A 27,232-nucleotide genomic window follows, 5' to 3' on the forward strand; every position below is an offset into this window, starting at 1 on the left:
TTAACCTATAAACATCACTTTGTCAGGCATTATATTGAGATAAGATGAAAAGAAAATGCCATCAAGACTTTTCTTGAGACAGTTCCCTTCAGAGGCGCATTCATATAACAGCTTTGTGTCCGAAATACAGGTGGGTCAAAAATCAAGCAAAATATTCTTCCGGTTGGCGATTTATGGCTGGTCGATGGGACCTGACCTTTTTCATTAAAAGTGGAGAATTTTTTTAATCACTGCATTAAAGTTATGTTTTGATCGGCTGTCACACCAAGTTTAGTAAATTTGTCGAAAGCCCTTCGTTATTCGGATTCCAACAGTTTGGTTGATCTCAACACATCTCATGTTTTATTGACGAGAGGTTGCAATTCAGAGACGGCGCTATTGATCGAGCAAAACTTAAATTACCGCCCCAAGTTTAACTGATTAAGGCAGCTACATGTTTGTGTCTTCTAGCTTCAGCTCACTAGGGGATTTTTTCCTTTTAATTTTCTCTTTCTTGCTGTTGGGTGAATGACCGCTCGTGCTGGTTCTGTCCATGCTGAATACATTCAAGGGCTAATTAGTTTTCATTTTCACCAATTAATTTACCCCAGCTAGTTTTGCTTAGAAATTGCTGGTAAGTTTCATACTTATCTTTTAAAACATGACGATTTCCAGGGCTGCAGTAATGGGTTTCTTTTATGTAATATAGTGCAGCTACTCGGACAAAGCGTATACCTCATTACATAGTCAGATTTTTCTCTATGACACTGGCAATTTCTTTCTCTGCCTTTCTAGTCTTATTTCCAAGTGTAAGTAGTTTCCATGATCGATTTTATATATGCAGAAGTCCTATAAAAATTCTTACTAATATTCTTGAACACACATTCATTTCGGTTTGTGGGCCTTTGAATAGGGTGGCAGTCTAGAAATAGACTACTGAATGTGAATTTACCAAACCGAATGTGGCTTTAGGTGAGTGCGGGCTTACTTTTCATTTGCCATCATTTTTTTCTTCTTCAGTGTGCTCGCTCTGATGTAAATCTCTTCTCCTCTCACGTACAGACTTTGCTAAATTGGCTCTTTAGAAAAAAACGCCTTCCTGCGTAAAGTACAAACTTCCCAGGGTGCATTGGGAGAGGGCCTCCGAGTGGCTTTAGACAGGCATATCAATCTGAATTTCTAATCCAGCCATTTCAGCCTTGTTTGGGGTCTTATTTGCCTGCAATTCAAATGTCAGCTTATTGAGTTTCTGGCTGCAACTCTCCCTCTCGCTTTCTTCGGGTGCCCATCAGTACCCAGTATACTCCTGTAACTCAACACTAAAGCAGTTAGTTCAGTCTCCTGCAGTTTTGAGTCTAAAGCCCAATTTATACTTCTGCGCCAATTGTACGGCATAGCCTATGCATAGACACAAACCCTATGGCATAGCCTACGGCATAGACTGATGCACACCTCTCCAAAAATGCAACAAGTTGGCAGTTCTATGCGGACTGGAAGGACTGTGATTGGTCTGCTAGAACCCCTCTCTCAGGTCCAACTGGTTGCATTTCCTCATACTTATTTCTGCTTGCGATGGAAAAAAAAACAATGATGGATAAGGTTGAGGAGAGATATTTAACTCACTGCAACAAAAGTCTATTTACCTCAATCACTGCAGATTTTTTTCCAACAACATACATAACAAGCTGCTGCTTCTTCAGCTTTTGCTATAATACTGTAACGGTACATTCACACGGGGCGTAAGCTTTAACGCTTGATGAAAGGCTTGTCTGAAGCATAGCCAACAGTGGCCGCAACACATGCTCAGGCTGACGCACGCGTTGTCGCTTGAAAAATTTTGAAATGTTTAAAGAAATAGTCTACCCTTTTGCCATATTAAACTATGTTATTACCTCAACCTAGACGAATTAATAAATACCTATCTTTTTTCAATGCGTGCACTGTACAGTGCGTTGTGAATGTGTTAGCATTTAGCCTAGCCCCATTAATTCCTATGGTACCAAAAAACATTTTTATTTTGTGGCACCATACTTAAAATCTTTAAATAGGGAAAACACGGAAGTGTTTGGTGGCTTCCCTGTTCGGTAACACATGAATGAATGGGTCTAGGCTAAATGCTAACACATTCACGACGCGCTGTACAGTGCACGCATTGAAAAAAGATAGATATGTATTAATTCGTCTAATTTTGAGGATTTTGTGAAAACTATTATCAATTTATAAATGTCTTCTCAATAATTGACTAAGGATACGGTTTTTTATTTTTAGTATAAACACCTGTGAAAATAACAGGCTTTAGCAAAGAAATGTTACATAAATCAAAACATTGCTGCTTATACCTCAAAGTAAGTTTTGGTGTTTATCTGTGTTCATGGACATGTATTGATTTTCCTTCCCTCGTACAAACCGCTCTCTCTGTGCAGCCGTCATATAGATGTCCACTACTGCACAAAACTGTCATGTCACTCACTTCCTGTACGTCTCTCATTCCGTCTCCATCTGTCTCATGTTTTTAACGACTTTGTACAGAATGAAAATTTGAATTGATTATGAATGAAAGTCAGGATGAAATATGCAGCCAAATATGTTGAGGTTGAAGGTACAGAATGAGAAATAAAGAAATGTTTGTCTGTCTGCCACCTGTCACCTGTGAATAATGACCCACGTTTAAGATTCCAGACAGACAGTAATGTCATCTAAAGGTGTGCATCGGTTTGGAGACAAACAGGAAATTGAGCTAGCAGTTTGTAATATGAATTTGCTAGTGATGTTCAGTGGGTTTGGTACCTTGAGTTATGACTTTGTTGTTGTGTTTGTCTGTTTTTTCTTTTATGCTGGAGGAAACACATGGACACACACGTACATCCTCTACAGCAGTACAGAATTACTCTTTGAAGCAAGTATAAGTGTGTTTCAGTAAGAGATAATTTGCTTGATAAGACTTTGATTTAATGCGATCTTGTTGAGTAATTTGTTACATTTTTGCAATGGTTTCAGGTTATTAGTGCTAATTTTGTATTAGGATTAATTAGAATTTTCATTCCTTTAGTCTCCCTCAAGGCTTCACAAACCAGTGATCGCACACCTGATTATACACATACTGAAATAGATGTCTGAAATCTGCATACAGTCTGTGTGTGTGTGTGTGTGTGTGTGTGTGTGTGTGTGTGTGTGTGTGCGTGCTTGTGTGTACCTGGTAATTATATCGTTGTGAGGAGATTTCACAAAGATAGGAATACCGGTCAATTTTTACCTTGTGGGGACATTTTGAAGTCCCAATGTTGGGACATTTTGACGTCCCCATGAAGAAACAAGCTTATAAATCAAACAAAATTATGTAATTAAACATTTTCTGTAAGGGTTGGGGTTAAAGTTTGGATTAGGGGAAGCGAATACAGTTTGTACAGTATAAAAAACATTGTCTATGGGTGATTTTCACAAAATCCAGACTTAGGAGGTGTCCAGCGTCAGATTTTTTTTATAAAAGCTATTGAAGCACTTTTTTTTCACATATAAGATTAAGGTCTGAACTTACTATAACCATTATTTTTAGAGGATTTAAACAATATTTCCTATAAAATTTTTAAATTTTTAGATTATCATTACCGCAACATTATATTACATTAAATATATGCATTTACAAACTCATGTTTCGGTAATGAGTACTAAAATGTTGTCTAGGTACTATGACAAACAAAATTTAAATTTTATCTGAAGAGAAAAAATAAGAACTGCTTACCTGCTAGCCATGTTAAGTGTCACAGTCAATTATGTCCCTTCCAACAATTTTTTTTTCGAAAATTTTAGTTCCTTGAGGGCTTAAACAACGATTGAAAATTGTTGCGGAGGATGAGAAACATTTTCTTGGCCACATTTATGTTCTTTATTATTGTCTCTACATTTAACAATGATCACCGAATACCACATGTTTCTTTAATGTAAATGTTTATAGTATAACATGCACTGAAGCTTTTTATTTTTTATTTTCTTAATTATAAATATTTCCATGTCAGAGAACCAAAAACCAATCATGGACATGTTGCGGTAATGAAAATTCTCCCCTTAAATGTGAAAAAAAAAACACAAAATTGGTTTTGTATGATGTCATTTGAAATCATGTGCAAAATAGTACATGGAGAGATGTTTGTAACTATATGCTTCTTATTTTGATACTCTTATTTTGCATTTAATTTTTTAATCAAAATGTTTCATGACACCTCATAAGTCTAATTTAGCGAGAATCACCCCTATGGAATGTCCCCACAAAACAAGGAAACCAGAATTTGGGGTCTCTAGTGGATGTCCTATACTGGAAATAGAAATTCCTATATCTGGAACCGGCTTTCCACGCACAGACAAACACAAATATAGGTCATGCAGATTAATATATTTATGTACAGACAAAACAAGGCCACAGAGAATGAGAGCAAGGGAGAGACTGAATTGTCTAGAAAAGTGGTCGAGAGAATGGAGAGAGAATGATAAAGATATAATGGTCTGTTTATACCTCTTGGTAGTTGAATCCCTCACTCCAGTGAAGCTGCACTCTTTAATCTATTACGCCATTTAATTTCTATACTGGCATTACCTGATGAAACAGGCCATTTCCAATGCCCTATTATATTGGATATCAGAGTTATATCCACAGTACAGACACATAAAGCCTTGAGGTTTAATTCTGTAATGGAGACAAGACTGTTAGCTGGTTTAGAGGAGCTTCTTTCTAAACAGAGCTTTGATGGCAAACTATTTTACACTTCACAAACAGCAGCACAGATGCTCTTTGATTTTTTTTACCTTGCATACTGTGTATACAAGGAGTGATGCTCATTTTTTTATTGAGAAAGTTGTGATAAGAGACAATAAACTGGCAAAGCTGCTCTATCTATTTAACAATGTCAGTGATTGAATTGGTCAGCTGAGACAATTCTGTCAACATGTATAGTTTAGCATACATTAATATAAGTAATAAGATATGCAGAATGTTTCAACTGCCCAATCAGAATCAAGTTTTACAAAGAGATATTTAAAGCTTGGTTTCTTCTGACCTAAAATCTGTTTTGAAAATTGGGTTTTACACTTCATTCTACCTTTTTATTGCTTTTGGGATCTATTTACAAAAAAATAACCTTGTAGCTTGTTTCCCATACACAAGATTTCAGTTTGACATTGCTTTTGACATTGCTGTTGTGTTGTTGGTAGGGATACCTGAGAGGCTGATTGCGGCACGAGGATCCATGTGACTTTTAAATGGAAGTATGCTTTAAGCACATCATTCTGCCCCGGGGATGCACCAAAGTGACCGTTTATATATATACAGTACATACAAGGGGCAGTTTTAGGATATTAAAGTAGTTACAAGCATACCTTACAAAAATCAATACTGTGTGCATCTTGAGACAAAACAATGGCACTGACATATGTAAAGATATGTCAGTACAAGACATATAACATGCATTTTAGTCTGGGACTAGGATGGCCCTGTCTGGGAACCTGCCCCTAAGATTAAAACAGAGTACTAGTATTAAATCAGGATTTGTATCAGTCGATACTCCAAATCCAGGTATTGAAATTGGATCATAATAGTCATATCCCAGTTGTCAAGAAAACCCTTTATTCCATTATATTATTGCGGCTCGGCAAGCTTTAATTTGTGGCTTGCATGGCAGTAAATAATACAGTGATGTAATTATGCATGCTTTTTCTGTCTTTTCTGGAAGGTCACTAACTTTGTTAGAAAACCATACCCGTTATATCAAGATGCACGTCGATAAGCGCGTTCAATTGCATGCAGCGCTTGCACAGAGAAATTGTCATATGACACAAAAGTACTGTGAGATCAGACTTTAGGTGTTTCTCAATGTCAAGGATACTTCCTTGGCAGGACTGGTCCTTACAAGTCGCTTCCTTCGGAGGCTAGACGAGGCTCCTCTTTAGCATTCGGAGAACACATAAATCGAACAGGCTAGCAAGTGTAGGTATTGTGGGCTAGCTAGTAGGATTGTGGGTGATTTCAGAGCGTGAAGAGCGCAAAGGCTACAAATATGTATCCTTTCCTGTTTATGGGATATTTTTCGAACGAAGGACTCAGTCCTTGGTTGAAATTCCGAGGATCCTCGACATTGGAACAGTCCTTCGGCGGATGCCGATGACTTGGCATCCGCGAAATTCTGGCTTTCGAGGATCCTTCCTTGACATTGAGAAACACCTTGTGTGTTATGCTTTTGAATTGCTCTTGCGGCAAAGTAATGTCACTCGCCAATCGTTCTGTGCAGCGCCACATAAAATTAAGAGAAAGGTGGCACCTAGTGGTTCGGGGCCACTGCATACGTATATTATAAAAATGCTTAACATTAAAGTCCTCTTTTTGGCATTAAGAGAAATAATCTTGTCTCAGTTACAAATGGTAAATGATCAAAAATGATTCACCCTCGTATTTATTGCATTGCAACTAGGGGTGCACCGAAATTTCGGTCGCCGAAAATTTCGGCCGAAAATGGCATTATCGGTTTCGGGCCGAAATAAAAAATCCAGCCGAAAAAGTTAACCGAAAATGAATGTCAACCGCGCCCCTCCCATCCATGAATTAGCACTTGGGTTTCACTCATGGTGATCAGTCGTCTCCCACCCCTCCCCTTCGTGCTCAAGCAGGTTTCACTCATGGTTGAGCTGTTTGCACGCGTCTGCAAAGATTAAACATGTCTTGATGTGTAAACTTTAGAGAGAGTTGCGCTAATGCGTCTCATACTGTAATCCATTAACATACATTTGGCGAATAAAGCAACGAAACACAATGTAACGTTTTTGATGTGGAGCGACTGTTGCGCTGTTTGGGATTCGCCTCTGTCTCTGTGTGTGCGCGGGTTTAAGTGCCCTCAATAGTGCACATACGAGAGGAATGGGTTTAAAAAAAAACAAGCAAACATAAAATCTCTCTGTTATTGACAGGGCACATATAAACAAAATTATCTCCACAGTATTCTTTTTCTAATAAAAACATTTGTTAATGTCTTAAGTGTATGTATAGATTACAGTCAGATTAACCTACTTAAGTCTGTGTCATAAATGTTAATCAAACAACCCATGACAAAGAGAAAAATAGCTCTAAAAATAATAATATTTTTAATTTATTGTGTTATGATTCATTTAATTTGATTTCTGTACCTAATGCTAATTTCAGACCTTATTAATGTACAACTTTGTTTTTTTTGTAAATGTTTGCAATTTCTTTATTGTTTATTAGATTTTTCGCACCTGCTTTTTGCTGATCCGAAAAATAATCTGATCTGTGCCTCAAAAACTGTAATGTGATAGCCATGAATGCAATTGTACTAATAATTGGCATAATAATTTCTTTCGGTGTTTCGGTTTTTCGGCCTTGTTTTTTTTTTTTTCGGTTTTCGTTTTCGGCCAAGATTTTTCATTTCTGTGCATCCCTAATTGCAACAGATTGCAGTCATGCTATTTTTGACTGGATGTAACTTTTGATACTTTGCGGTAAAGGCAGCTCTCCTACTGACCTGTCAGTGTGGCTCTCATGAAAAATAGTGAAGGCAACTGCTTTAGATAATAGTATTAGTTTTCTATCCTGTTGACCTGGCTGTGATTTGGAACTTTACAAGTCATGCACATGCATACATACAGTATATGTATTAATATATTCCTACTTGTCATTGACACTTACATGACTATTTAGGTTTTGAAGTCTCCTCTGAGAAGAGGAGACTCACTCCATTGTGGAGGTTCAGAAAAATAGGCCGAGACGGATGTGTAAGACCTGGGGGCGCTGTAGGATTTTGGAGTTAATGTTTTATTTTCTGCTCACTGTGGCTCCTGCCCAGTGCAGCGCTAACATGGGTAACACAGCCTTGGGGTAGAGAGTCCAGAGGGAGAAGGGAAGTCAAGCTACCTTAGCCGTGAAGTTAGCCAGATAAGACGCCTCATTTTTCTCTGTGATTTATGACTGTTTTTGTTTCCTGGGAATGGTATGATGAATTTGTTTTCCAGTGTTTTTAATGCTCTGCTACGAGAGAGAGAAACAACATACCTGCTCCTCTCTTATGCTGTTTTCTCCTCAAACAAGTGGGTGACTGCCCATGCGTTACTCCCATGACACCTTCCACAGCATGACTGACACGTTTTCCCTTTGCAAACATAAATTATTCTAGATTTTAGTTATGTTTAACTTTAACTTCTGATCTTCGTTCAATCAACACTTTTTTATTTATGCAACATCTGTTTATTGCAGTAATTTGGAAGGTTACTTTGAATGCATTAACTATGGTTTGGGTTTAAGTCTGGTTTGGGTAAACTACAGTTGGTCATCATTGTTGGTATTAAGGGTTAATGGTGTGTATGTATTTCATTTTCTATACAGTATGTCTCAAATAAATTGTTTAGAGTGATGAAGAGTATAAAATATAAAAGTATGAAAGATGACGATAGATAAAATAGCCATTGGCTTGCATCTCTGCTAGTAAAGGTTTGCTACTGGGGTCCAAGCAAACTGAGATTTTTATGTCTCCAATTTTTTTTCTGTGTGAGTTTAAAGATGTGCACAAGTCTTGTGCATTGGAGCTGTCTTGGGAGACCAACTAATTTATGCTAATTGATCTAGCCTAGCAAGACTGTAATATTTTCGTATTCATAAATGAAAATACAGCATGAGCAATAGAAAGATATTAAGAACCATAGAAATGCTATTAAGGTTTATACCAGAAATGTGGATTTGTTGAGACTGCTGTAGGAAGGGTTGAATATTTTATTTCAACCGCAAAATTCCCAAAATTATTTTGTCCTGTCTGTTTGGCATGCCTTTTAAGATAAATTAAGTTAAACAGTCAAGTTTGGTTGCATTAGTGGTGACATATTGGGACCTAACCTTTACTTGGTATAATTGAAACTTTGAAAGAAACCAAAAAGTAGTGAGAAGATGAAGGACGAAACAATAAAAGGAGCTCAGAGAAAAGAGGCATTAACAAAGGGGGGCTAAAAAGTGTCCCATTTCATGCTTATTTACAATATGTTTTCCCCAAAACGAATGTGCCACTTTATATGATTATGAGCAGTGGGACACGGCTCTCAATGCTGCCTCTCCTGATTGGAGCCTCCTGTGGCGGTAAAGTGTTCTTCCTTTTTGTTTAAGACCACAGTCTCTGCCACCACTTGTGGGATTGATGAATATTGTCATTCAGAGACAAGCGTCCATCTCCAGATGTTCCCCTTTTGTATCGAACACTTCTTTATGAGATGGGGTAGAGAAATTGGAGAGCGGAGAAAAGAAGGGGTTGCTGTTTGATGCCAGGCGCACTGATACAGAAAAGGTCTGGTAATGAATAGGGGTGGAGGAAAAATTTGATTTTTAGATGCCTCGCAATGAGGACGTGGGCAATTCTGAATCGATTTACAAATTTCAAAATTATAAAGTTACTTTACAAAATACTAAAACAATAACTTGTCATTATCATAACCAAAATGTGGAAGTCAACTGCAGAAGCTGTGCACCTATAAAGGTTTCTTATTACATCTAAATTTTTTAGTTTAATCAACTTGAAATTACAATTAATTTCAACTTTCTTGACCAGTGAGGTGGTGCCATTAATTCTAAAAAAATCAAGTTGAAATAACTTAAAAAAGAAAACCCTTTCGATCAGATTGCTTTTGTAGTGTAACGCACATGTGGTTGAATGTGTTTTCTCCGCCCCTTTATCTAATCTGAGGTACTAAACACAATGTTTTACGTCTTTTCTGACTTCTGTCACGAACACAAGGTGAACAGCGCTATTTTTAGCCTTTCATTGATAAAACTAAAGCGGCTGATCTCCGCAGTTTCATTTTGCAAGCGTTTGAAAGTTGCACAATTTTATTTCATCAGTTGCGCTGAAATATCAGAGAAAGCTCTAACACTGTGCAGCATGTTTACTTAGAACACAAGCAGCGGACTCTGACATAATATTAGTTTGCGTCCATATAAACTCATCATTACTCCCTCTCACGTTTAAATGACAACAGAGGGACTCGCCCACAGCCCCAGACCATCCCTTCAAAAGTAATCAGGACAGAAGCGGTCAAAAGTCGACAAAAGTGACGGATTTAAATACCAGGTGTAAACATGATATGTGTCTCTCTCATCCACTTGTGATCCGATCGACGAAAACACATCTTAATAGCAAGTGTAAACAGCCCCTTAAAGTCTTGTGAAATGTCCCCTTTAATGTAATGATTGGGTTCACTTGGGCTGAACATATCAACTTCATCCCTTATGTCTGAGTAGAAAGCAGGAAAAAATGAAAGTGATTTTCTTGTAAGAAGGCCAAACTTGGATGCTCATTTCCTACAAAAGCCTTAGAGATGAGATTTCACTTTTGATGATGATAACATCACATAGTGGTAGATAACAGTTGTTCAGTTAAAAGTCTTTGGCTTAATTCTCTCCCTGTGAGAATGTGGGAGCGTGCCGAGTGTAACCTCTCGCTTTTTTCTTCCCCATTCTAACTGGCCTATCTCTGTCATATTGTGTTGACAGGATTTTGTAGCCTGTTTTTTTAAGATGGAATAACTCATGCAATGCTTTGACTGGTTATTCCTATCCCTGCTTGGGGTTTTACGTAATGATGATGGGAGAATATAGCTTCTAACCTGTGAGTTATGCATTCCAATGAGCTCTTGTCAGGATCCAATGCTTGGCCCACATGGATTCATCCTCTTCCCTGCGCCCAATCCTTTCAAGAAGCATTGGGATAAATGGAAATTTTCCAATGACATTACAGCTTCATTCTTTAGGTTGTCAATGTCAGGCCCTTCCCATTTCTGCACATGCAGACTGTTGCTAAATAACAAGTGAGTGAAAATCAATTTTTTAATATAGGTTGGGTTGTTGTGAAGACTTTTTAAAATACCAAGTCCAACAAGTTTTGTTAACAATAATGTTTCTAATTTTATATAAATAGCTTTCAGAGTTTCGTCTGAAATTGCTGTAGGGTTATTTACACTTGATCAGTTCATGCATCTTGTTGGATTGGATTGCGTAAAATAGCAGCCAATGAAAATACCCCATTAATCTTTGATTTCATGTACAGTATAGATATAAAGCATATTTTTTTTTTTTTTTAAGTTTCCTTCTTTTCTTCAATCTTTTTTCCCTACTTTAATCATGTTTGTTCTTCTCTCTGTTCGTTGATCCTGTTAGCATTTAACTGCACATGATTATGCCATTTTGCCAGAATTTGGCTCTGGTTGACATTCCCTCGATCCTGACTTTTCAATTACATACATGTTTCCAATCCCATTCTATCCATGAAAATGTGATGAATTCAGCATGCAAGAGATGCTATGTCTACGTTTTTCATATTGATGTTGTCTTTAATTTTCTTTCTCATTTAAATGTTGTGATGCGTCGATGCATCTTAATATTCCCTTTAACAAACACTTGGTTTTATCCATAATAATCATCATCATTGTCGTCATTTTGACTTAGACACGAGCTGAAATGCCATCAGCAAATACATTTTGTTGATGGACTTCTACACTCCCCTTTTCTGTTTTCTGTACTCCACTCCGATTTGACAAATTTAATTCAGGGTGAGCCCCCCTTTTGCTTCACCTTGAAAATTCACACAGGCATACATGCTAGGATTTGATTAGTGGATGCTTGGAGGCATGCGGCTTGTTGATTAGAATTGGACGAGGGCTGCATTTTGATGGGAATAGACATTACACTGGCTCTTGCTCTCTCTTTCTTTACTGCCCTCATTGCCCTCATACCTTCCACATGATCTCTACTCTTCATAACTCCCTACTTTTTCTGTTTCGTTTCCAAATCTGCTCTGTCGCTCCCTCATCAACTCCATCCTCCTCTCCTTTTCTCATGATTATTCGTTTTCTTCCCCTCTCCTCCCAGTGGGAAACCTAATTTCTAGCCAATGGCAGATTCTCTGATCAATAGGATCAGGGGAAAAGCGGCGGAATGAAAGAAACCAATAGCTTTTTTGTATGCAGCCACATATTTCTCTACTTGCTGCTGATTATTGTGTTACTGTGGTACATTTACCTCTGTGGTGAGATGTGATTAACCAGCTCTTAGGGGGCCTGAGCCCTCAACTCCCATTGCAATCAGCCGCAATACCTAAAAGACTGGCCGAGATTTCATCTTCCTTTCACGCCTCTCTACGACTACAAGTTAAATATGTTCAGAGAGCCTTATTCTGTCTGCGTACACCCAAGAGACGGCATGTACTGGAAATCATTACGATCCCTTTGGAGTGGCTAAGCAAAGAGAAGTTAGCGAAGAGAAGAAATCAAAGAGGGGGTGTGTGGAAAAGTAAAAGGCGAGTGAAATATGAAGATCTATATGTAGGCCACGGCCAAGCTATATTGGTGTAAGGTGTCGCATTATAGTTTCTCAGGACCCTGGGTTCTAGCTGTGACCACATGAGACATTAGGCCTCCCTCGCTTCATGATCTGTCAGACTCGCTAAAGTCAAGTGATTTTAAACTGTGGGTGTGACATTGTTAGGGAATGTTTTCTGTAATTTTGAATCATGGCCATTTATTTGTAGAGTATTTTTGACTATTGTAAGGAGAGGACAGGAAAGTACAGGGTGGAGAGTGGGGAACGGGACCGGCAATGGACGCAGAGCTTGGACTTGAACTCGGGTGGCCCAAAGTGCGTCTGTGTAATGGGTGGTGGTACTGCCCACTACACCAGTGGGAGTGTTTTTTATATTTCTACTGTACAGTATATGTTGAGAGTTCGTTTGTGACTAAATGGTCCCGTACACACTACATATTAATTTGGTTGTCACTTCACCTTTTAATGCTTAGTCCTGTTCTGTGCACACACAGTTCAGTTATTTACAGGACTGACAACTGCATTCTACAACCGAATTAATTCCCGCAAAATGCAGGTAGTCACAACCGCATTTACAGAAACTCTGCAGAGTGTATACATAACCGAACTGAACAACTAGTAGTTAATAAGGGGTTTAAATGTGCATCATGGACATGACAGGTCTCATATATGCCTTGAAGGAGAAAAATTCTTCTGTATGCGCGGTGCAGAAATGACAGAGGCACGAGTGTTTGCTGACTAGGGTTGCCAGATCTTGCACGAAAAAACAGAGATCAAGAAAATCCGATAATAAACCGAAATAAATCCAAATGCTTTATCTCAAAGATCAAAATATTGGGACCGGCACCTTCACAATTTATTAACACCAAAATCTTGATAGCTTCATGAGACAAAAGCCTTAACGGTTATGCTCCAAAACAGTATGTACGTACAAAAAAGACGAGGACCTGACAACACTGCAAGACAGCGCGCTGTGGAGCAGCCTCACAAATGCGTACAATGCCAAGACGAAGGTTTATTGCAAAACATAACGTTGTTGAATTATTTTGGTCAAAGCCGTGAGTGATAAGCACTTTAGACGGCAGAAGGTTGCTATGGTTATCTCTGTGTCAATTATCACATTTTCTGCAGTGAGTCTTGTTCCGTACAGACATGAAACGAACATTTAAGGGATTCACTCCTGCATTTAAATGCGGTTGTCACTCCCGAAGGTTTGTAGTGTGTACAAGGCCTTACAGAAACTCTGCATAGTGTGTACATAACCGAACTAAACAACTTATAGTTAATAAAGTGTTTAAACGTGCATCATGGACATGACAGGTCTCTTCTGAAAAAATAAATGCCTAAAAGAATAAAAAGTCTTCTGTATGCGCGGTGCAGAAAATTACAGAGGCACGAGCATTTGCTGACTAGTGTTGCCAGATCTTGCACGATAAAAACAGCGAACAAGAAAATCCAAAAATAAATCCAAATGCTTTACCTCAAAGATCAAAATATTGATACCAGCATCTTCACACTTTAATAACATCAAAAACTTGATCGCTTCATGAGACAAAAGCTATAAACAGTTAAGCGCCAAAATGGTATGTAAGTACAAAAAGAAGACGAGGAGCTGGCAACAATGCAAGACAGCACGCTGTGGAGCAGCCTCACAAATGCGTACAATACACAACGCTAGGGCTGGGTATCGATTCAATTTCGATTCACAAGCTATCAAATCGGTTTTAATTCAGATTCTCTGATTGATTTTATACTCGATTCTCGATTCAACTCAAATAATATAGATTTAATACAAATACTATATTTATAAAAAAGAACAGTGAACAGAAGTTTACAAGTGGGTAATTAATAAAAAGAAATTAAAATTAGATTAACGTTAATCTTACATTCAATGTTTGTGGAAAAAATATGAAAAAAAAAAGATTTGTGACCTTTGAGAATCGATTTTGAATCGGCCAAGAAAAAATTATAAATCGAAAAATTTATTTTTTGCCCAGCCCTACACACCGCCAATATGGAGGTTTATTGCAAAACAATACGCTGTTAAATTATTTTGGTCTAAGCTGTGAGTGATAAGCACCCGAGACGGCAGAACATTGCTATAGTTATCTCTGTGTCAATCATCACATTTTCGTCTTGTTCCATACAGACATGAAACGAACATTTAAGGGATTCGCTCCCGCATTTAAAAGCAGTTGTCACTCCTGAAAGTTTGCAGTGTGTACGAGGCCAATATTGCATTGCTATCCACCATATGAGCCCACCCTATAGTGCAGTCTGATATTTTGGGACTTTTTCTGTGATGAAACTGCTATGAGGACTCACTTTGTCATGAGCTTTCTGTCTGGGAGAGTACAGCAATATCAATCCTGCCTCAGCTCAGCTGTGAGAGCACTTGCTCTGGGTCTCATCAAATCTCAGTGGACAACAAACTGGCTCTGTGTTGCTCTTAGTTTCCTCTAAACAGCGTTATCTTTCGCTTCGCTCACTCTCTCCCTATTCTTTTCGGTGCGCAAGTCCTCCTTAGTTTCCAGTTTCCGGGTTGTGGTCAATTTCTGTTGTAATATAGCCTCAGAAACACACCCACGCCTCTTGACACTGGCTCTCTGAAAATTGGCTATTGATGCTCGCCGCTCTTCTGCACTTACACAGAGGCAATTTCACACAGTTGCTACACTCCTCGCAGCCCACCATGAGAGACATGATCAGCAGTTCATAGCTCTGATAGGTTTTTTTGGCTAGCGTAGTATAAAGCATGTGATCACAGAGAACGGGAGATGAGTTTTTCAGTTTTTCTTGTCTGTCTGATTTTTTTAGGTTGGCTTTAGTGGCAGTTAAACTAACTAGATATTCTGTGTGGGGTAGTTCCTGCAGACTTGAGTACATTTGAATCACAGCGTAGTGAAATTGTAGTTTCTTGTGTGATTTAGTGTGAATTAATTTACATTTAACATGTTTGAGAAAAGAGCAAGACTTGTTTTCTTTCAAGGAATATGCTCTTTTAGGTAAGCAAATCAACACCATACAATGGACATCAAACAAAGCATCGAAACTTTTCCGATGCATATGTCTTGACATTCCTCACAATACATTATCTGTTTTGTGGAGTCATAGACGAGCCATTCACGCCCAGTTTGCCACTTAAAACTTCTGTTTTTCATCTCTTGGACTCTTGGCTTGTTTGTTGCGACTTTCCTTTTTATGCTGGGGTTAGTAACCCACACCATTGTTTGTTGCGTAGTGATGGATGTGTTCACGTTTATGGCAGATATGCGCAGATGCTGTGCAATAATTCTGTATTTAGTTACCATAATGAATAGGGCTGGGTATTGGCAAGGGCCTCACAATTCGATACATGGGTCGTGATACAATGCATCATGATACTATAGAAAACATTACATGTTGCAATACTTTTTTCTTTTTTTATCAAAAATGTAAAAAAAGAACTGCATTTTTTAAACTTTTTTAAGCAAAGATGCTTCCACACGTCAGCTTTGAAAGCTGCAGGTGTTTTTAAATTTTCTGCCATTTTCTCACTCCCGCTAACTGGCTGTATATGACAGACAACTGGACAGCGACAACTACAGCGGTGGAGGAGGTTGTTTGAAGCACACAGAGGGATTTGATGTTTTTTTTAAAAATATTGATAGTAGAGATTGAAATATCGATACACTATCCGGGAAAATTGTATCACGATAGTTAGCTGTATTGATATTTTTGCACAGCCCTAATAATGAATCAAAATGTGAGTATTTTTGTTAAAACTGTGCAGATTTGGCTTACATGAGCTTTACCAAGAAATTAACCACTGAACATAATTTATAAAAAGTAACCCATCAAATTGGCTAGTGATTTGACCACATTACCCACCACAGCTGATTTTTACTGGCATTTGCAGGGTTGGCGAGTGTTCATTTCAAACCCTGCCAGTATAGATAAACATTTGAAAATCCTTACAAACCATAAGTTCTTAGTTATAAAAGCTGTTTTTAACGTAATTTTTATCTTAAGCATATGTTTATATAAACATCTGTCATGGGCTGCAGTTTATAATTGACTGAACTCTCACCTGCGTTTAATACACAATGGGTTAATTGGTTTGTTTATGCTTATTGAATTCCCTCATTATTAATCAATGCTTCGCTCGACACACTTCCCTTTGCGTTATTGGAGAGTTACATTTCTGTGGTGGCAATTCCCGCAGACAATAGAGGCCAAATCAATGGAGATGTAGAGCGCAAGATTGTGTCTGAATGGAATTAAAATAAATATCTTTGCTCCATTAGAAATGCCTTTCACTTCTAGCTCCAGGGGGAGAGCTTAATCTGTTGGAGAAAGTGAAATCTACTGACGTTAAATGGGCTCTGACAAACACAGTTCTGATAAGGATTATTGACTCTTGAATGTTTCTGTTCTGACGTGATATACAAAGTGGTTTATTTCGATAATATAAGGTAGATGATTCAGAAGTTTTTATAGCTAATGGTGTGAAGAAACAGTATGTACAATACATACAGTACTGTAGCACTAAAAGCATTTGGACACTTATGCCACACAGTTAACGTGTAGATTTTTTTTAGATGACAAAGTTTTGAAGGGGCATCTGTGATTAAAAGATATAAAATCTTTTCTCAAAATTAGCTCCTTGACTTTTTTGCAGTTAATGTGTAAGGTGAAGTCATTGAAAAACGTGATTATGCAATTGCATGATTTAACGCACAATCAGCCAAAGTCCGCAGTTTTTGCCAGTTCACGCAGTTTTTGCCAGTTCACGCAGTTTTTGCCAGTTCACGCAGTTTTTGCCAGTTCACGCAGTTTTTGCCAGTTCACGCAGTTTTTGCCAGTTCACGCAGTTTTTGCCAGTTCACGCAGTTTTTGCCAGTTCACGCAGTTTTTGCCAGTTCACGCAGTTTTTGCCAGTTCACGCAGTTTTTGCCAGTGCCCGCAGTTTTTGCCAGTGCCCGCAGTTTTTGCCAGTGCCCGCAGTTTTTGCCAGTGCCCGCAGTTTTTGCCAGTGCCCGCAGTTTTTGCCAGTGCCCGCAGTTTTTGCCAGTGCCCGCAGTTTTTGCAAGTGCCCGCAGTTTTTGCAAGTGCCCGCAGTTTCATCGCATAAAATTGAATAAATATCCCGCATATTCAATCGCATTTTTTAAGAAAACGTGCCGCAAGATCAAGGATTTTTGTCTGCAACAATTACAAAAAAATTGTTTTTCTTAATAACGTGAACATTATTAAAAAACTGCAAAAGCTGCAAACAGTTTTTGCAAGTGCCCGCAGCGCAGTTTTTGCAAGTGCCCGCAGCGCAGTTTTTGCAAGTGCCCGCAGCGCAGTTTTAGCAAGTGCCCGCAGCGCAGTTTTCGCAAGTGCCCGCAATTATTATAGCATAAAATTTAATAAATATCCCGCATATTCAATCGCATTTTTTAAGAAAACGTGCCGCAAGGTCAAGGATTTTTGTCTGCAACAATTACAGGACTGATATACAAAGATGTGGTTTCAATGTCAATTTACTTCTTGTACAACATGTTGATGTGCAGTAATAAGAAGGCATCTAAACATCAAATGCAAGATGATATTTATGAAATAACACACATTATTCTCATTTTTTGGGCACACTCGATCACACGTACACTAACACAAGATGTTTCTCATTTCACAGCTGGGTGCAGAGTTTTGGCCATGAGGGCCTGGGCCTCCTGCTGGATACACTGGAGAGGCTCCTGCTCAAAAAACAGTAAGAATAAAATCCATCCACATTTCTTAACTACGTTTTAAAAAAGAGTAGTTTTACCCTCAGCATGAGTCCTGAGTGCTTAACCAAACTTTTTGCCTCTGTATTTGTCTTCAGTAACCTACTGCGCTTATCTTTTCCATTCACTCTTTCTTTCCTTTTTACAGCCAAGAAAAGGTGGATAAGAAGAGTCAGCACAAAGTCATTCAGTGCCTCAAGGCTTTTATGAACAACAAGGTAATAACTAAACAGCAGGTTCACTTTATAGTAACCTCCCACTTCAGATAATTGTATAGCTATTTTGACCAGTTATCAAAAAATCTATGTTCACTTATTTAGTGTTTCAAATTGAAAACCATTCGTTTTAGCAGCTTGAATACATTTGAATAACAATACAATCAAAAATCTCAATGCCCCCTTCATCATTCTCAAAGTAAACGTCTCAAGGTAAAAATCACAATTGGTACAAAAATGATTTCATAAACGAATCAGATTAAAGCATGAGTTCACCCATTAAGGCTTAACGGACAAATGCTTTGAATGCTTATTATTTATAACTGAGTGTAGTTTTACATTTATTTGTTTTTATTGAGCTTTCCTTCTTTGTGAGCGCTCCCACCAGCCCCCTATTTACGCACTGTAGAAATTCAGCAGCCTAATGATCATAAACAATATAAGGTGCTTTTGTCAATGTACTAACAATTGCTAGATATTAGACAGGGTTCCCACTGGTCCTTGAAATCTTTGAAAGTTTGTGAATCTGGGGGAAAATTTCAAGGCCCTGGGAAGTTTTTGAAAATATACATACATAGATAGAGGTCATTGAAAGTGCTTGAATCTATTTTATGCAAGAAGTTTTCTGAAAAAAATATTTAAAAAAATATTTAAAAAATCGAATTAATTCCCGAATTAAGTGTAAGATAATATCATAAAAAAATCTAGAATTTTTAAGCACACGTTCTAAACTGTTTGCTTTAAATGCTTATATCTTCTGTATGCAAATGTTGATTCATACAAAAATGGATAGTTTTTGCATAGTTGTGTTTGACACATGAAAACGTCTCGGGTTACGTATGTAACTGTTTTTCCCTGAGAAGGGAACGAGACGCTGCATCTCCCTTGCCTTACTTCCTGCATCCCTGTAACACCGCCTTTGGCAATATTTCAGATAGCGATATACTTCCTGGCTCCCCCGTCACCCTGTCTTTGTCGTTAAGCCTCACCATTGGTTGAATTTGATACACATTCAGATGTACTTACCCCTGGAGGTGTGCCCAAAGTGCCACCGTAGTGACGCAGCACGAGTTCCCTCGAAAGGGACAATGTATCTTAAAAGGTAACACGATGTAACCTTGCTCTCACTTGAAATGTGTCTCCACATTTAGCCCTTGAATTTGAGGGTATTGGACCTGGAAAGTCCTTGAAAGGTCCTTAAATTTAAAGCTAACTAAGGTGTGGGAACCCACCCTGTGCTTTGTCTAACTGAATCAGGAGACAGAGTATTTGATGTCGTCTTCAGTCGTTGCATCACTGCTTGTTATAAAGTTAAAATCTACTTGCAATTGGGTTTCAAGTCACTCGTGCTGTATAAAATAGTTTAATATGAATTCTATGACACGTACCCTCAATTTTCACATTTCTCTTTAATTCATCACCGTCACTCAATTGATACAAGATTCCATTTGGTTCTAATTAAATGACAAAGAAGACATGCAAAACTAAATATGATTAAAGGCAGCATATGTTCTTACGGTAGTCATATATGTTTTTATGAATTTCAATTGCACTTTTTTGAATCATTATCCTAAAGCAACAGCTTCAAACAAGACTCATTCCATCTGCTGTGCCGTCTCAACCGGCCCCTTCATCAGCAGCTGCATTTACATCTCCGCTTACTCACCACCCTCCCAGCCGGACACACGCACCTGCGGCAGCTTTCAAATAGTCAGGAACGATAAGAGTCAGGCTTTAGATGAAGCCGGTTGCAGATAGACACCACTCTGAACCCGGGAGGGGGTTCCTCCGCACGGCCGGGGTGGAGAGGTCCAAGAGGGCTTTTGATGATTTGCACGCTCCTGTTAGAGACAGGCGTTAGAAGTGGATCTCCAGTCGTTTCTCTGATGTTGTGGAGATATCCTGGGGTCAGAGGAGTTACGTGCAGATAAAGATCTGTGATTTTGATCCGTGTTCATTTAGTCTAATGCAGTAGCTGTTTTCCTAGGCATGGTTTTCAGTTGTCAACATGTCCTATAGTTTTTGAATGAGAAGCTGAAGCTGTTTGCAGTCATTGGTCTAATTTGATTAATAGATTCACTTTGAGTTTTGTTACGATGTCGTTTGCTGGATCAGGCATCAATGTATCTATCGTTCAATAGTTTTGCTAAGTAATACGTTTAAAACTGCACTCCTGTGCTATTAATGCTACAGATATGAATGACACCCTGGTATTGTGGCAGTATTTTTGGCATAGACACGAAGCAATCACACAGGGTTCCCACGGATCCTTGAAATTCTTGATCCTTTGTGAATCTGGGGGGAAAATTCAAGGCCCTGGGAAGTTTTTGAAAGTGTTTGAATCTATTTTATGCAAGAAGTTTTCTGGACAAAAATCCATATTTTTTCCTGTGTAGTGTAGGATAATATCATAAAAATTCTAGACTTTTTCAGCACACGTGCTAAATTGTTCACTTTAAATGCTTATATCTTCTGTATGCGAGTGAAAACATGAAAACCTCTCCGGTTACGTATGTAACTGTTGTTCCCTGAGAAGGGAACGAGACGCTGCGTTTCCCTTGCCATACATCCTGCGTCCCTGTAACACTATCTTTGGCAATATTTCATATAGTGATATACTTCCTGCATCCTGTCTTTGTCATTAAGCCTCATCATTGGTTGAATTTAATGTACACATTCATACGCACTTACCACTGGAGGCGTCTCCAAAGTGTCACCGCAGTGACACAGCGCAAGTTCCCTTACAAGGAAACTTTAACAATGTATCTTAAAAGGTAACATGATGTAACCTTGCTCTCACTTGAAATGTGTCCCCACATTTAGTCCTTGAATTTGAGGATATTGGACCTGGAAAGTGCTTGAAAGGTCCTTTAATTTGAAGTTAACTAAGGTATGGGAACCATGAATCACATTTAGTCTAACCATAAACTTTGTTCTCACAAGAGCTTTAAAAGTTGATATCTGTTTTCTGTGATGAAATTGTCTTGTCATTGACTGTAATTTATGTGCTATTTTAAAATAGAAACCAAGCAATTAAACGCTTCAGTGCTTACTTCAGTTGGAAATTTGTCACGGTCATCCACTGAGAAAAGATAAATAGGTTGAGGCCATTGTTTTCCTGAGGCATGGTGTCTCTATAGGATCTCTTGTTTTATGTAGTCATTCTGGGAATTAATTTGTAAGAGATCCCAATTGTGTTTTATGTAAATTTCAAGATCTGCTTTACGCATCCTCAGTGCTATTAGATGCCCAGCAGGTCCTGAGAGTCTTATTTACCCAGAGGCCTGTCATCACTCCAGACCTTTTACTTTAGCCCCCGGCATCATGGGACATATTCCATCCATGACACCCACCAGCCTCGTGCCCCCGTTCAGCTGTCACCAACTTCAGAGAAATGACAGAAAATGACTCAAATATGTTTACATCCATAGCAGCGCGTAAACACTTTGATAACGCCTTATCTCCCTTGCGCCTCTGAGGCGGGAATGATGTTTTCATACCTAAAAAACTGCTGCAGCGACATCTGTTCTGAATGACAACTAGCTTGAGATATGGCAGCTGAAGCTATTAATTGGCATGAGTTATGAAGCAATTAACACAACTGTCCTAAAGCTTTTAAGTCAGATATTAATTCAGTCAGCGCGTGATTCATGTCTTGAAAATTGCAAAACTTGACTCACAAGTTACGAGTCACAAGATAACCGGTGATTGGGTTCTCCCAATTAAGCTCGTTATACAAAGAGCCGCATTTACCTCGACTTTTAATTATTGCATTAGGTTAAATCAGGTTTGTGTAACAGCACGATCTTAAATAATCAGATCGTGTCATGTTAGATTTAGTCTACTCATTTTTAAAGGAACACTCCACTTTTTTTGGAAAATATGCTCATTTTCCAGCTCCCCTAGAGTTAAACATTTGATTCTTACCATTTTGGAATTCATTCAGCTGATCTCCAGGTCTGGCGCTAGCACTTTAGCTTAACACAATCCATTGAATCTGATTAGACCATTAGCTTCGCGCTATAAAGTAACCAAAAGTTTGGATATTTTTCCTATTTAAAACTTGACACTTCTGTAGTTACATCGTGTACTAAGACAGACAGAAATTAAAAGTTGCGATTTTCTAAGCAGATATGGCTAGGAACTATACTCTCATTCTGACGTAATAATCAAGGACTTTGCTGCTGTAACATGGCTGCAGCAGGCGTAGTGATATTACGCAGCAGCCGAAAATAGTCCCCTGCCATTAAAAGGGGACTATTTTTGGCTGCTGCGTAATATTGCGCATCTTGCAGCCATGTTACAGCAGCAAAGTACTTGATTATTACACCAGAATGTGAGTATAGTTCCTAGCCATATCGGCCTAGAAAATTGCGACTTTTAATTTTCTGTCGGTCTTGGCACACGATGTAACTACAGAAGAGTCAAGGTTTAAATATGAAAAATATCGAAACATATTGGTTATTTTTTAGCGCTATGCTAATGGTCTAATCAGATTCAATGGATTATGCTAAGCTATGCTAAAAGTGCTAGCGCCAGACCCGGAGATCAGCTGAATGGATTCCAAAACGGTAAAAATCAAATGTTTCACTCTGGGGGGGCTTGAAAATGAGCATATTTTCAAAAAAGTGGAATGTCCCTTTACAGAGGACAAAAGTTATTTTACAGCAGGTGTATCTTATACACCTTTACAGACGAGAGATGTATCTTTTAAGTTACATCAGAGTGCATTGAATTATTTTGAAATTCGTCCTGTGGTGTTGGCGCAGTGGTCGTCATTAACCGAACCCCCTGTGTTCAGTCATGGATATTCTCACCTTTTTGACTCCGCTCTTCTCTCTGTAGGTCTCGATCCGCTCTAATCGTTTCAAACCCCCAAGGCTTTTCTGTCCTATGTCTGTGTTCTTCATTCACCTTTATGCCCCTTTTTTACCCCCCTTTTTTCGACGATATGATTAACATATCCCTGTTCACAGTTTTGTCATTATTTCAAGGACAGAATAACAGGCTGTTTTGGGTACAGGTCCATGTCATGTCCTCCTGTGGTTCCTTTAGATGTAAAGGCGACACATTTGGTTCCAAAATGTAAAAAAAACGCCTCCTTAAAATGAATAAACCAGTATTTTATGATGGGTCTCTACCTGGACCTTTTACCTCATTATGTGTAATTCAGAAATTGAATGTGCCAATGTGCTGCAGGTTAGGAAGCAGCGCAGCGTAGCGTGTCAGGTCAATAAATGTGCAGGAAGCACTAAATAACATATTATGTCTTTGTTTCTGTCTGTTTGCAGTATGGACTTGAGCGGATCCTTGGAGAGGAGAACAGTCTAGCACTTTTGGCCCAAGCTATTGACCCTTGTCAACCGGCCATGATGACGGATGTTGTCAAACTGCTCTCTGCGATCTGTATTGTGGGAGAAGAGAACACGTAGGCCTCCTTACTTCCTTTTGCCAGCCTTTTAGTCTGTTTGTAATGCTCATATTGTTTCTTTTTTATTTCAGCTTCTTTTCTTTATTTAGCTCTTTTAGTTTTTTAATTGATACTGGTGTAATGTGGTAAGATTTCACTATCAGCACCTTTAAATCTGGATGCTGTTAAATTGTCAGCTATGACATACAGAGGCCCCAAAAAGTACACTGAGAATTTAAAAAGCACTCATTAAAATGTTAGATTTTTATTGTATTACATAAAAGCAAAATAAGCCACGCTGCATCTATAAATGATGCTCAACCATTGCATACGGACATTTGTTGCCCATTTTGCTGTTATTTTTATCACGGTAAACCTAACAAATGTATTTTATGAAATCGCATCCAAACTTGTTTGTATCTGATGCAAAGTCATATTTCTTTAGCAGCTGGGTTTTATCATCAGATATGTGTATTTCACTCCTGTATAAAGTAGTATAGAAACAGCATTGTTGTATACCAGACTGTTTCCCAATATATTGTAAACAAACACAATGTGTCTGAATGATGGATCGCTTTAGCTTTTCTTCTGCAACTCGAATTTATACAATAACTATGTGAAAATTCTTATTGATGCAATTTCTTCCTCTGTATTTTTTGGTTTTGTCTTTTTGCATCGAGGTTATATTTAGTGTACGCACAGCATAGACTCATAAAGGATTCATTGCAGCTGCTTCATTAAAGCCCTCTGCTTTTAAATATCACTTCTGAGTAAACATTCAAAAGATGTGAAAAGTATTTTAAGAGCAGTATGTGCACTCAAAGCACCATTTGTAACAGATCGTAACCCAGAATAACCCTTTGCAAGAAACCATGAAGTTAAATCAAAACTGTGACTGCAGTTTCACAGAGTGCAACAAAAGATGCGACAGCCTTACTTGGAAAGAAGAGTAGAGGTGAACAATGGCAAATGATGAAAGTCTTAAATGTTTTGTTCTTATCCGTTTTTCTTTGTTTTTTCCTCATTTCCATGCTTTAAGTTTGGAGAAAGTCCTTGAAGCCATCACCACGGCAACAGAAAGAAGAGGGGTTGCCCGCTTCAGCCCTATCGTTCAAGGCCTTAGCGATCGCTCGGTCCAGTTACAGGTGAGTGTTCACCGCTCCCTCAATCTGCCCTCTGTTTACTTGAATCCTTGGCAATGCCCTCATGGCCTTGCATAGTAAAGCACATAGCCAGATACTGTATAAATAAACATTGAGGATCATCTCTGTCATAACTACAAAAGTACATGTTTTGAAAAAGAAACTGCTTTTTTGAAATATGGGACCTTTTTCTAAAGGGATAAACAGGATTGGACTTGCTTATTTTTATGTCAGATGTTTCATGACAGAGAAATAAACACGAATTCACTACAGAGATTGCTTTTGGTAACATTTTTGACTTCAATCCTTGGTTTCATTTAATGAATTTGTGGTATTCCGGCTGTGAATGTCCAAATGTCTTTAAAGGAACACTCTACTTTTTTTTGAAAATATTCTCATTTTCCAGCTCCTCTAGATTGAAACATGTGATTTTTACGGTTTTGGAATCCATTCAGCTGATCTCCGGGTCTGGTGCTTCCATTTTTAGCATAGCTTAGCACAATCCATTAAATCTGATTAGACCATTAGCATTGCGCTACAAAATAACTAAAGAGTTTAGATATTTTTCCTATTTAAAACTTGACTCTTCAGTAGTTACATCGTGTACTAAGACCCACAGAAAATTAAAAACGTTGCTTCCATAACATGGCTGCAGGAGGCGCAATGATATTTACACAGTGCCCGAAAATAGTCCCCTGCTATTGAAAGTAACCAGGGGGACTATTTTTGGGCAGTGCGTAATATCACTACGCCTGCTGCAGCCATGTTACAGCAGCAAAGTTGTTGATTATTACGCCAGATTGAGAGTATAGTTCCTAGCCATATCTGCCAAGAAAATCACAACTTCTAATTTTCCGTCTGCCTTAGTACACGATGTAACTACAAAAGAGTTTTAAATATTGAAACGTTATTTTTGAGCACGATGCTAATGGTCTAATCAGATTCAATGCATCATGCTAAGCTATGCTAAAAGTGGAACCGCCAGACCCGGAGATCGGGCTGAATGTATTCCAAAATGATAAGAATCAAATGTTTTACTCTAGGGGAGCTGGAAAATGAAAATATTTTCAAAAAAGTGTCCCTTTAATGTAAGATAATAAAACTGTACTATTATGACTTAATTGAAAAAAAAAACTGTTGAACAAGACAAAATACTTGTATTCAAAATACATAGATAGTCTAGACAAATGTATACTTTTAAAGATTTATTTTTTATGATAACATACACTCACCTAAAGGATTATCAGGAACACCTGTTCATTTTCTCATTAATGCAATGGTGTAATGGTGTGGGGGATGTTTTCTTGGCACACTTTATGCCCCAACTGGGCATCGTTTAAATGCCACGGCCTACCTGAGCATTGTTTCTGACCATGTCCATCCCTTTATGAAAACCATATACCCACCCTCTGATGGCTACTTCCAGCAGGATAATGCACCATGTCACAAAGCTCGAATCATTTCAAATTCGTTTCTTGAACATGACAATGAGTTCACTGTACTAAAATGGCCCCCACAGTCACCAGATCTCAACCCAATAGAGCATCTCTGGGATGTGGTGGAACGGGAGCTTCGTGCCCTGGATGTGCATCCCACAAATCTACATCAACTGCAAGATGCTATCCTATCAATATGGGCCAACATTTCTAAAGAATGCTTTCAGCACCTTGTTGAATCAATGCCACGTAGAATTAAGACAGTTATGAAGGCGAAAGGGGTCAAACACAGTATTAGTATGGTGTTCCTAATAATCCTTTAGGTGAGTGTATATATCACATTTATAATATCTGTTAAAAATAAATTTACGCTTGAGAATAAAGTTACACTGCTCATTTTCCCAATGCTCTTTGCAGCATCTTGGATGAAATCATGTATGTGCGCTCTTTACTAAGATGCAGAAATAAGCTTGAATGTCCCTTTATATAAAAACCTGTTTTGAAAGTTTCCCTCAGAGATTTGAGGGCGGTTGGGCTGAGATGAAACACCAGCAATTTGCTTGATAGTGACTTTAGTATAACAATGAAGTCACAGGCCCTGCATCACCTTTACAACACAATTTACACTTTAATTCCCCATGTGTCTGTGTATAGATGCCACCGTGAAAAGGATAAGAAAACAAATTCACAAGAACACAACTCAAAACCCTATATAAGTACAGATGCGGAATGCTCCTTTAAACTGTGTGGTACTTAGACACCCGTGAAATCTGTTTATAAATTAAACAGCACAAAACTAACTTAATTTCCTGTCCTTTTCTGACAGATCAACGTGACCTTTTGTTTAGCCAGCATGCTCAGGGGCTCATGACACTTGTAAAGCTTAGAGATTAATGCTGCCAGCTACGGTTTTTCATTTGCATTGTAAAACACAAGCTGGCATTAGTCAAA

General features: G+C 38.4%; 1 protein-coding gene across 4 annotated transcripts in view; it reads left to right on the forward strand.

Annotated features, from left to right (window-relative positions):
* The window catches only part of diaph3 (diaphanous-related formin 3), a 391,776-nt gene that overhangs the window by 96,332 nt on the left and 268,212 nt on the right, over positions 1 to 27,232 (forward strand). For all 4 annotated transcript variants that reach the window (XM_073876167.1, XM_073876164.1, XM_073876165.1 and 1 more), the window contains 4 exons: positions 17,988 to 18,062; positions 18,227 to 18,296; positions 23,585 to 23,721; positions 24,743 to 24,848. In XM_073876167.1, the coding sequence (XP_073732268.1) occupies positions 17,988 to 18,062; positions 18,227 to 18,296; positions 23,585 to 23,721; positions 24,743 to 24,848 (388 nt within the window). The remainder of the gene's footprint in view (positions 1 to 17,987; positions 18,063 to 18,226; positions 18,297 to 23,584; positions 23,722 to 24,742; positions 24,849 to 27,232) is intronic.

Source organism: Misgurnus anguillicaudatus, chromosome 14, assembly GCF_027580225.2.
Source record: "Misgurnus anguillicaudatus chromosome 14, ASM2758022v2, whole genome shotgun sequence".
NCBI lineage: Eukaryota > Metazoa > Chordata > Actinopteri > Cypriniformes > Cobitidae > Misgurnus > Misgurnus anguillicaudatus.